The sequence below is a fragment of the Carcharhinus amblyrhynchos genome, chromosome 1 (genome assembly GCF_965287045.1).
Source record: "Carcharhinus amblyrhynchos chromosome 1, sCarAmb.v2.hapA, whole genome shotgun sequence".
Lineage (NCBI taxonomy): Eukaryota > Metazoa > Chordata > Chondrichthyes > Carcharhiniformes > Carcharhinidae > Carcharhinus > Carcharhinus amblyrhynchos.
This window is the reverse complement of record NC_137324.1, coordinates 147,961,730-147,973,847: the sequence shown is the minus strand read 5'-3', so window position 1 is coordinate 147,973,847 and position 12,118 is coordinate 147,961,730. Positions and strand designations below refer to the sequence as shown.

General features: G+C 46.4%; 1 protein-coding gene across 8 annotated transcripts in view; it reads right to left on the bottom strand.

Annotated features, from left to right (window-relative positions):
- The window catches only part of kiaa1109 (KIAA1109 ortholog), a 487,987-nt gene that overhangs the window by 37,135 nt on the left and 438,734 nt on the right, over positions 1-12,118 (bottom strand). For all 8 annotated transcript variants that reach the window (XM_080193511.1, XM_080193510.1, XM_080193515.1 and 5 more), the window contains one exon: positions 148-399. In XM_080193511.1, the coding sequence (XP_080049637.1) occupies positions 148-399 (252 nt within the window). The remainder of the gene's footprint in view (positions 1-147; positions 400-12,118) is intronic.

Genomic DNA, 12,118 nt, shown 5'->3' with positions numbered 1-12,118 from the left:
GTTTACTGACATATACAGCACATTTGCCAGTTATACCAATAAACCATATTTTGCAATACAGTGGTATAATTATATGGGCACACAGCAACATGTGTGCACTTAACATTTCTACTAATCTTGCTAACAATAATGCTTCTCAATGTCTACCTCTCCTTGGAGCAGATGAATCTGAAATAGTTCTAGCTCGAATAGATGAAGGGGATTTCACACTGTGAATCAGGCCAGCTGGTGATGTACTGTTAGACGTTGTGTGATCACTGAAGACATTTGCTGTCTGAGCTAGAAGTGAGTAATTAGAAGACTGTGCTGACTGCTCCCAGGTACGCCAGTAAGCCTTGCGTGTTGATTCAGGAGAAAGCTGCTGGTTTTCAATGGAATCTGGAGTCACGGGTCCAGAAACTGAAAAGTTTTTGAAAAAATTCCAATGTTAAAAAACTAGATAATTCATGAACTTCAATTAACTAAGTCTTCACAAAATCAAACACCTAACGTGTAATGGAAGGATGTGCAATGTTAGATTTTGGATCGAGAGCTCTCCCAATTTTTTAATTATAGTTTCAATTTTCACATACAAATAGGATCACAACTCATTGAATCTTATCAAGCCTGTGTCACTATCAAACAGCTATCCAATTAATCCCATTTCCCTGCAAATTTTCCATACAAAATCTTGCTAATTTTTCTTTTTTAATTCGGAATCCAATTGTCTTTTGAAAGTTAATAACACAATAGTTCTTCTTAAAATTGTGCCACAAATGATCAGGTGATATTTTGTATCTACTGTACATAAGGTCTCATTATGGGTATACATTTAACTAGCTGACTTAAAATGCAATTAGAATTTCCAAAGTAATGACAACACTAAAATTCAAGCAATGCCATGGTGAAATGGCCACACTTGTCCCCATTAACAGACTGGTTGCCTAATTAGCCATTAAAACCAGAAGTGAGTCGTTCTAGGAAATTCAGGATACATGTCCCAAATTATTTGCATTTTAGACTGACAACACCAATCCATCACTTTTTGGAATGTAAGGTACAGTCCTAAGTTTCTGCGGATGTTGGGAAAAATTCTCCCTAAAAAATTTTATGTGTCTTATTTGCTTGAAAATTGGGAGTTCAGACAAGAATCTCTCTGTGCACTGCAGAGGCCACCAGCAGAAATATCATTAAATTTCAGAGGGCAGGGCCAAGTCCCATTGAAGAAGCTGAAACCAGCATGCTGAGTGGGCCACTGCGCATGCGCCCATCTGTCAGTGCAATAGCTCTGCACTGACAGCCTCCCTCTTTGCTGGCCAGTTTGATTGCAGGCCAGCCCCGTGACCCCCACAACGTCAGTCCTCCACACCCCCACGACCTGATGACTGGCACCCCCTGAATTGCTCCCCATGACAGTTAACCACCCCCCTGCAGTCTCAACATCTCTCCCACCACCTCCTCCTCCCACCATTCCAATCCTCCAGCAGGCTGACCTCGACCCCCTCAGCCCGCCCCGATAGCTGGCGTCCCTCCTTCCCTGGCCAATCACTATGCAAAGTAGCAGCGGGTCCCCCCACCGCAACTGATTGCCCGTAGGCCTGCCCCATCAGGGTCCGCCTCCCAATAGGCCCATTCCTTGGTACTGCCCAATGGGCAGTGCAAAGGTGCTCCCTGAGCATTGGCATTTTGTCCCTTGAGCACTTCCAGGGCACAGGCTGGCACTGTCAGGGTGCCCATGTCCAGGGAGCACCATCTCACCATGCTGCCTGACCCCTTGAGGGCCCCAATTGCCTATCTCACTCCAGTGGGGTCGGGCCACCAGTTCCCCAAAAGTGGGGAGCTAGTGTAATCCCTGTTGGAGTGAAACACACTGGCGGAGTGAAAGATGATGGCGAGCCTAGAGAATTCAGTCCCAGGCCCAATCATAGCATTTTAATAGTATGCTGAATAATGTTTAAATGCTGACCCCGCTTCCCAACCTCTGTGAGACGCAAGCACGTGCAAACGTTCGAGGGAGCCCTGCGAATTGGCCCAACGTGATTCTCCCGGCCCACTGCACTAAAAAACTTAATGTTAATATAAGTACCAAACAGAATCTACGGGTGGAATCTTCTGCCTGGAATACAAGTTGGTGGGGTTGGTGGAGGGGGAATGAAAGCGATTTCCTCTTGGAGGAAAGACTTATGGCCCCTGTGATTTTTGCACTGTTCAGGTTATTACACATGCATGCACAAGGAACACATAACCTTGCAGCAGGAAGCAAGTAGCAAGTCACTATCCTGCCCTTATCCTGGCATCATATTTAAAGGGCACCTGGACAGTCATTTACTCACTACAAGGCAAGAATTCCAGATCAGAATGACTCAGCAGACAATATGTAATCCCATAATTCAGTGATGCCTCTCTCTCCATGTCACCCAGGAAGGCAGAAGGTCCTTTTGAGATGGCAACAGAAGGCCCTCCCATGTGACCAAGGTGGCCTGGGCAGAGGCTGCAGTGGAGAAAAGCAGCCACGAGGCTCACAAAATAATCAGACTGCAGTGTGGAAAATGGATGAATGATCTACTGTGCTCCACCATCTACTCATTGCAAAATTGACACTCAAAGACATCAGATGATGTAGTATGCAAGTTGAGAGGGATGTCAGACATGAGTTTGGACTGCTAGACTCAGCAGCAGATGAGACTTGTGGACTGAATGTTTGCCAACCACTTCATGCGGTCAATATTCAAACAGCTGCAGGACATCTTGCTTGTTCATTACTTACTGGGGAGGACTCAGGAGCTGGTATAGGCATGCATGCTCCTAAGCTGCCCATGCATCCACCAGATCACACTCGATCCTTCTGCAGGATAAGAACGCGCATATCAGGATATTATATATCCTGCCATATTAGAGAGTTGTTGCCACTTTCGAGGAGGAGACTGTGCAACTAGCCAGGGAAGACCAAGACCATGCGTGCACCAAGGGACTGACAGGACTATAAGGAAGCCAGTGAGGATGCCTCCAGTCTACAGTTGTCAGATGAACCAACAGAGCTAGACATTGTTTTGATAAAGGCTTAAGCATCCCCCAAATCTTTCTCTTCTCCACTCTAAGTACCAGCAAGAAAAGGAGGAAGGGAAAAAAGCAGGCCACCCCAGATTCAGCTCCAACCCTTTCTCTGAGGATAATGACTCAGAATTCTCAGAGGATGTACCATCATGGCGTTAACCTGCATCCCCACCAGCAGATAGGTGTTCGCCTAATTGGGTGCACGTTCAAGAGCAGGCTTGGGATCACAATTTGGTGGGCACTCACAGACATGAGTCCACAGCCTCGATTGCTTACACTCGGAGATGCAGGAAACCAGTCCTCTGCTGAATCCCTTGTAGATGTTGAGCCTCTGGACTCAGCCATAAGGGACATGTTGGAAATGCAGAGACAGACGGGAAACATCAGGCAGAGATGCCAAAAGCTGTTCACGACTGGAATGAAACTGCAAGAGTCTGTCTACATCCTATCTTAGTGTCTCTGCTATGAACCCATGCCACAGAGCATTAGTCTGAACAGAGTATTTGCAGAGTATGCAGCAAAGTCATTACATTTCCTGTTGCTGTTGTTCTGATATGAGGTGAGGCAAAGTGTTCTCACAGTGAGTTAACAGGCTACATGCATGGCAAACAACATTCTGGACACAATGAGGGGGCTAAAGTTAAGAGAGTGAAGCTCTCTGCTGTAGTCTGAAGAATGGAAAACCAGAGGCTTCCCTAGATATTAGGAAAATAGCAAGGTTTGCATTCCTGGCTGTTCTTGTTCAATATAATATTAAGCTGACATCCAGGTGAAGTTCGTAGGTAAGGAAGCAATGGGCATGTTAGTCTTTCAATGCAAGAGGGATTGAGTGTAGGATTAAATGAGTGTGTGTGCATTGACTGCAGCCTTTGTGAAACCTCACATGGAGAATTGTTTGCTCTGCTCATCTCTTTATGAAGGGTAGGAATAGACCTAGCATAAAGATATTGCAATCAAAGTGCACTGGACCTCCTTAAAATATCAGATTATTATTCCATGAGGTGAGAGTGAATAGAATGGGGTTTCATGCTGGACTGTACAGGCAATTGAGGAGTTATCTTTGTGTAATATCAACAGAACCTTACAAGGTTCTGCAGGATGCATACATGAAAAATGTTTAACTTGGCTGGGGTTTCTAGAATGACAGAACACAGTCTCATAGAAAACTAAAGCTGCCTGGGACTGAGATATTTGGAACTGTCTACATCTGGGGTATTGAGAGTGGTTGGACCTCTACACCTCATAATGCACATGAGGCACTGTCATTGACATGGAGTTGCTGAGAACGAGTGGCGATCTGGGATCAATTCCAAGGACATTCCTAATCAACATTCATGGAAGAGCAATCCCAAGGAGCCAAGTGGTTTACTTTTGCTGTTCTTCCTTATGTGCCTATGTTTCTGGTTCTGCCTGAAAAAGCGCTCTTGAAGATCTGAGAGCAAGCATAAAGGTGACACGACCTTTACAACCTGCCAAGATAAAAAAAATCATGCTGTTTTAAAGTTGCCATGCACACGGATTTTGTGAAAACATGAAAACAAATTTCAATTCTGAGGTTCCTGAGGTTGTGCAAGAACAGAGTGCTGTACAGGTTCAGATGTGTGCATTTGGCACAAGGGATCTACACAATCTGGTGCATGCAAAGGATTACACCACAAGCAGGACAGAAGTAATGCAATTTAAATTAGCTGTCATAAATCAAGGTGCATGAGATAAACTACAGTTTGTATTACAAGTAAGAAGCCATGATCTGACTGTCAGCCAGCAGAGGATAGAAAACAAAATTGTAAAGGGCAAGTATTGCCAGCTTACTCTGCCTCAGATCTGTTGGCCATTAGATTGTCATGGGCTTATCAGTCATATCATACCTTGGTAACATACTGATTTCATTGTCAGAGGAGGTATTTCAGATCTCCATGCCTTCCTCTTCAAAAAAGACATCGCTCCCCTTTGTTGTGTGAGGTTGTGCAGTGCGCAGCAGACAACGATGTTCCGGGACATACACTGTGGAGAATATTGAAATGGCCCTCCTGAGCAGTCAAAACATCTAAACACCATCTTTAGGAGGTTATCGCCTGCTCAATCATGGCCCTAATGGAGGCCTGTGAGGCAGTGTGTCTCTCCTAAGTGGCACTCTGCAGATGGCAAACTGGCATCTTTTGCCAGGTCCCTTGTTCCCAAGGAACTCGCCTTTCAATCACCGAGGTCCCTCAAAAAGTTGTGGCACCTTTGAGTAGTTCAGAATGTGGACATCATGAGAGCTTCCTGGGAACCAAGCTCAAATATGCAGATGATCACATATCACCTGCGTAAAGAACGGAAACCATTCCTGTTGATGAATGTGAATGGTTGACTTCAAGGAGGTCGCACTGTTATGTGTATGCGGTCAATAGCTGTTTGTATTTCCAGGAATGCCACGATTGCCGCAAAACCTAAAACTCTGGCTGTGTGGCTCTTGGCATCCAAGTTGAACTTGACAAACTGGTGCGCTCTCCTGAAAAGCATATCGGTCATCCCCTGGATGCATTTTGCCGTCACTGATTAGGAAATGTCGCGCAGGTCCCAGTGAAGCCATGGAAGAGATGTTTAGGGCCAACAGTAACCTGCAATGACAACGGCATGGAATTGCCTCTAAGTCCTTGTGAAATTAGATCTTCATGAAGCAGCTGGCATATGCAATCATCCACATTCTGGTACATCCTTAGGTGTCTCTGGCATTGCCTTTTGTTCACCTGCAGACAGCTGCACTACCTACAAAATACTCGAGTTCGGATCAATGCTCACTGTTGCTCCGAATCCTCTTCATTAACTGATTATTTTACCTCCAACTAAATTAAGTTACCCTACCATCAAACTTTTCACTTAAGGCGGGCCCCTAAGAATTCACTCTATAAGTCCTAATGTAAGAACCAAAATATAAGATATTCATTTAGTCAGCATAGCTTTGTCATGCCTTACGAACCTGATTGAATTTTTTGAAGATGTGACTAAACACATTGATGAAGGAACAGCAGTAGATGTAGTATATATGGACTTCAGCATGGCATTTGATAAGGTGCCTCATGCAAGGCTTATTGAGAAAGTGAGGTGGCATGGGATCCAAGGGGACATTGCTTTGTGGATCCAGAACTGGCTTGCCCACAGAAGGCAAACAGTAGTTATAGATGGGTCATATTTTGCATGGAGGTCGGTCACCAGTGGAGTGCCCCAGAGATCTGTCCTGGGAGCCTTACTCTTTGTGATTTTTATAAAGGACTTGGATGAGGAAGTGGAGGGATGGATTGGTAGGTTTGCTAATGACACAAAGGTTGGACGTGTTGTGGATAGTGTGGAGGGATATCAGAAGTTCCAGCAAGACACTGATAGGATGCAAGACTGGGCAGAGAAGTAGCATAAGAACATAAGAAATAGGAGCAGGAGTAGGCCATCCAGCCCGCCCCGCCATTCAATAAGATCATGGCTGATCTGTCGTCTCTCAGTTCCACATTCCTGCCCTCTCCCCATAACCCTTAATCCCCTCGCTTATCAAAAACCCATCAACCCGCGTCTTAAAAATATTTAGCGAGGCAGCCTCCACCACCTCAACGGGCAGAGAATTCCAGAGATTCACCACCCTTTGAGTGAAGATCCTCCTCAACTCTGTTCTAAACCGCCCCCCCTTTATCTTGAGGCTGTGCCCCCTAGTCCTACTGTCCTTTCTGAGCGGGAAGAGCCTCTCCACCTCTATCCTATCCATTCCATTCATCATCTTATATGTCTCAATGAGATCTCCCCTCATTCTTCTAAACTCTAACGAGCACAAGCCTAGTTTATTCAGCCTCTCCTCATAGCTCAACCCCCTCAACTCCGGTATCAGCCTAGTAAACCTCCTCTGCACTCCCTCCAAGGCCAAAATATCCTTGCGTAAGTACGGCGACCAAAACTGCACACAGTACTCCAGCTGCGGCCTCACCAATGCCCTATACAGCCGCAGCAAGACCTCCCTACTTTTATATTCAATCCCCCTTGCTATGAAGGCCAGCATCCCATTAGCCTTCCTGACCACCTGCTGCACCTGCATGCTGGGTTTTTGCGACTCATGCCTGCTGCAGTTTTTCGCCCCGTAATAGTCCTTCCTACCATTATTCCTGCCAAAGTGGACCACCTCGCACTTGCCAACATTAAATTCCATTTGCCATTTCCTGGCCCATTCGCCCAGCCTATCTAGATCCTTCTGCAGACTCTCCACACCCTCCGCGCAATTTGCCGTTCCACCAATCTTGGTGTCATCAGCAAATTTTGACACCATACACTCGGTTCCCTCCTCCAGATCATCTATATAAATGGTAAATAGCTGAGGCCCCAGCACCGACCCCTGGGGCACTCCACTAGTCACCAACCGCCAATCCAAATAGCACCCATTAACCCCCACTCTCTGTCTCCTATTTGACAACCAATCCTCTATCCACGCTAACACCCTACCCCCAACTCCATGCCCCCTTACCTTCTGCAATAACCTCTTGTGAGGTACCTTGTCAAACGCCTTCTGAAAATCAAGAAAGACCACATCCACCGGCTCTCCTCTATCCACCGCCCTAGACACATCCTCATAGAACTCCAATAAATTTGTCAGACACGACTTCCCCTTAATGAAACCGTGCTGCGTCTGCTCTATCAAGCAATTCCCCTCAAGATGCCTCGCTATTTCCTCCTTGATGACGGATTCTAACATTTTACCTACCACAGACGTTAAACTAACCGGCCTATAATTCCCTGCCTTTTGCCTGGCACCCTTCTTAAACAACGGCGTAACATTAGCCGCTTTCCAATCTTCCGGCACTTCCCCGGAATCCAGCGACGTCTGGAAAATAACCACCAAGGCATCCACTATCACCTCCGCCGTTTCTTTCAGAACCCTCGGATGCATTCCATCCGGTCCTGGGGACTTGTCCACAATCAGTCCCACCAGTCTGTCGAGCACCGCCTCTCTAGTAACAATAATGCCATCGAGACCCTCCAGTCCTACCACCTTTCCATCGCTAACACCCGGGCAAATTATTCACGTCTTCCTCCGTGAAGACTGAAACAAAAAAGTTATTCAAGACCTCAGCCATTTCCCCATCCCCTACCACTAAGTCCCCCCTCTAAGGGTCCAACGTTCACCCTAGCCAGCCTCTTCCTTTTTATATATTTATAAAAACTCTTGCTATCCTTTTTTATATTAAGCGCTAGCCCAGCTTCATAGTTTCTCCTACCCTTCTTTATCAACTTCTTTGTCAATCTTTGTTGACATTTAAACCTCTCCCAAACCTCTTCTCGCCCACTACTCTTAGCTACTCTAAACGCCTCCGCTTTTAATTTAACACTTTCCTTCACCTCCTTCGTTATCCACAGCTTATTACCTCTCCTCCTATGGTCCTTTTTAACCATCGGAATAAATTTCTGCTGAGCACCAAGAAAGATCTCCTTAAAGATCCTCCACTGCTCCTCAGCAGACCTACCTTCCAACGCGCTCCCCCAGTCCACATTCACCAATTCTTCTCTCATCCTATTGTACTCCCCTCTGTTCAAACAAAGGACGCGTGTCCGGGAACCCACTTTCTCCTCCTCCATCTACACCAGAAACTCCACCATACAATGATCACTCTCCCCAAGAGGATCCTTCACCGCAAGGTCCCTAATTCTACTCGGCTCATTACATAGCACCAGATCCAAGATAGCTCGCTCCCTCGTCGGCTCCAACACACACTGTTCAAGGAAACTATCCCGGCAGCATTCCAAGAACTCCTCCTCGAGCCCACTGCGTCCAACATGGGTCGACCAATCAATATGCAGATTGAAATCTCCCATAATTACGGCCGTTCCATTCCTGCACGCCGCACTTATTTGCGTGTTAACTGCCCGCCCCACCTCCAGGTCATTATTCGGGGGCCTATAGACGACACCCACCAGTGTTTTCCTTCCTTTACTGTTCCTAATCTCCACCCACAACGATTCCACGTTCTGCTCTTTGGTTCCGATATCACCCCTTGCTACCACCCTGATGCTATCCTTAATCAGCAGAGCTACGCACCCCCCCCGCCTTTTTCCTCTTGCCTATCCTTCCTAAACACTTGATACCCCTGGACATTCAGCTCCCAGTCCCTGTCACCTTGCAGCCACGTCTCTGTAATGGCCACCAGATCATATCCATTTGTGTTGATCTGCGCCACCAGCTCATCCACTTTATCCGAATGCTTCGTGCATTCAGATAAAGTGCCTTCATCCCAGCCTTCACCTGGACCCTATTTGCCAGAATACCACCAACCATACTCACGCCCCCTACTCCCTTTATTATTGGGACATCCTCGGCCTCTTCCCTTACCTGTACCGTCTCCTTAACTTTAGACCCCGTAATGTCACCTACCCTCGCACCCTCCCCCCCCCCCCAATTAGTTTAAAGCCCTGTCTACAGTCCTATTTACACGATTCGCCAGGACTCTGGTCCCAGCATGATTCAGACCAACCCCATCCCACCCGAACAGGTCCCACCTACCCCAATACTGATGCCAATGCCCCATAAATTCAAACCCATTCCTCCCACACCAATCCCTGAGCCACCCATTCACTTCCTTAATCTTATCAACTTTACGCCTAGCAGATAGAGTTCAATTCAGATAAGTGTGATAAGGTTCATTTCGGCAGGTCAAATAGGATAGCAGAATATAATACTAATGGTAGGACTCTTGGCAGTGTGGAAGATCAGAAGGATCTTGGGGTCCGAGTTCATAGGACGCTCAAAGTAGCTGCGCAGGTTGAAGCTGTGGTTAAGAAGGCGTACGGTGTACTGGCCTTCATCAATTGAGGAATTGAGTTTAGGAGTTGAGAGATAATGTTGCAGCTATATAGCACCCTGGTCAGACTCCACTTGGAGTACCGTGCTCAGTTCTAGTCGCCTCATTACAGGAGGGATGTAGAAGCCATAGAAAGGGCGCAGAGGAGATTTACAAGGATGTTGCCTGGATTGGGGAACATGCCTTATGAGAATAAGTTGAGGGAGCTCGGCCTTTTCTCCTTGGAGAGACAAAGGATGAGGGGTGACCTGATAGAGGTGTATAAGATGTTGAGAGATATTGATCGAGTGGATAGTCAGATGCTTTTCCCCAGGGCTGAAATGGTTGCCACAAGAGAACACAGGTTCTCTTGCTGGGGAGTAGGTACAGAGGAGATGTCAGGGGTAACTTTTTCACTCAGAATGGTGGGTGTGTGGAATGGACTGCTGGCAACGGTGGTGGAGGCGGATTCAATAGGGTCTTTTAAGAGACTTTCAGATAAGTGCATGGAACTTAGTAAGATAGAGGGTTATAAATAAACCTAGTAATCTCTTAAGGTAGGGACATATGTGGCGCAACTTTGTGGGCCGAAGGGCCTGTATTGTGCTGTAGTTTTCTATGTTTCTATGAAAGGTCACACCTCAATTACCTTATTTCAAGGTGGAAAAAAACCCAGAATATTCTAGTCTTTCCTTATAATTCTTTTTCAGACATAAGTGATCCATCATGCCATTGTCTCCATGGATTTGTTGGCAAAAACCGGACAAAATATTTAAGGTTTTGTCTAATCCAGGGCAAACCACAACACAACTTTCTCTGATTTAATCTCTAATGTTTTGGTTATATCATTCAACATTCCACGTTTACTACTTTAGAGTTGTTGAATATCTTGAGTATCATTTCTATTAAAACTCATTGTCCCTTTCATTTCTGTAGTTTAGACAACATGCATGATGCGTCATGGCTGGAATTCTCCCAAAAAATTGAGTGGAGAATTTGCGTGAAAACTGCAGTAATTCATGCTGTTTTTTCAGTGGGAGTTCAGAGAAGAATCTTCCACATTCTGTGCACTGCAGAGGTCTCTAGCATGTATATCATTATGAAACTGTGGGCAGGGCTTATTCTCACCCAGGAAGCCGGCAGCATAGTGCTGAGCGGGCCTCTGAGCATGTGCTGATCTATCAGGCTCAGCGGATCCACACTTCTGGTCTCCCGATTGCTGGCCAGCCCCACATTGCTGGCTTTCTGAGCACCCCTATGGCCCAACTGCTGGTTGCCCGACCATTCTCGGGTCAACTCTGAACCCCGCCCCCTCCTGGATAGCCCCAATCTCCAACCTCCACAGTGTCGACCCTCCCAGCAGGCTGACCATACGTGTCCCCCCCCCCCTCCCCAAACAAGTCACTGACTTCCCTCCTTCCCCCATTGATTCTTTCTGCAATGTGGCAGCAGGCCACCCGACCCCCACCAATCATCCCACTGGGTCCCATCCCCATAGGCCTGACACCCTTGGCACTGCCCCCTGTTCAATGGGCAGTGCCAAGGGCACAGGCTGATACTGCTAGGATACCAATGCCAAGGGGCACCCTGCCCCCAACCCTCTAGGAAGCACGATTGCCTCCCCTTCACTCCACAGGGCTCAGGCTGCGAGTTTCCCAAAAATGGGGAGCTCCTGTAATCTCTGCTGGAGTTAACCACTCTGGTGGGTGGGTGGGCGGGCAGGCAGGGAGGAGTTTCTAGTGGGCCCACAGATTTCAGTCCCAGGCCTGCTAATCTCATTTAAATGACATTCAAATGGCTATGTTAAATGATTTCCGTGCCCCCCCACTTATTTCCACCATGGAGCTGACACTGCTGGAAATCCGGCGTTGGGAGATGCTACTGCGATGGGAACACATGCACGAACTCAACGAATCAGCCGATGCGAGAATCTGAGAATGCCTGAATCACGGCCGATGTTGCCAATTTCTTCTGGTCAGATTCCTACAATTCCAATACATTTCCAGCTAGCTCTTGTGAGTTCACAAAGGAATTATAATTATAGCGATTCTAAATGATATTGGTAAGGATGCAGTGGAATGTAGAATAACTTCTTGTGGAAGAAAATAAAGGAGAGAAAATATGAATAACTGAAATATCCAATAAAATGGTGGCGACAAAAATGACTACATAATTAAGTCCTGCTTTAACACAAAAAATTATTAGTTTGACCCAGTTCAGCAGTTATCAATGTAAAATTGCTCTATTTGCTTTTCTCCAAGTACATTTAATTGCACATTGATTTTTACATAAAC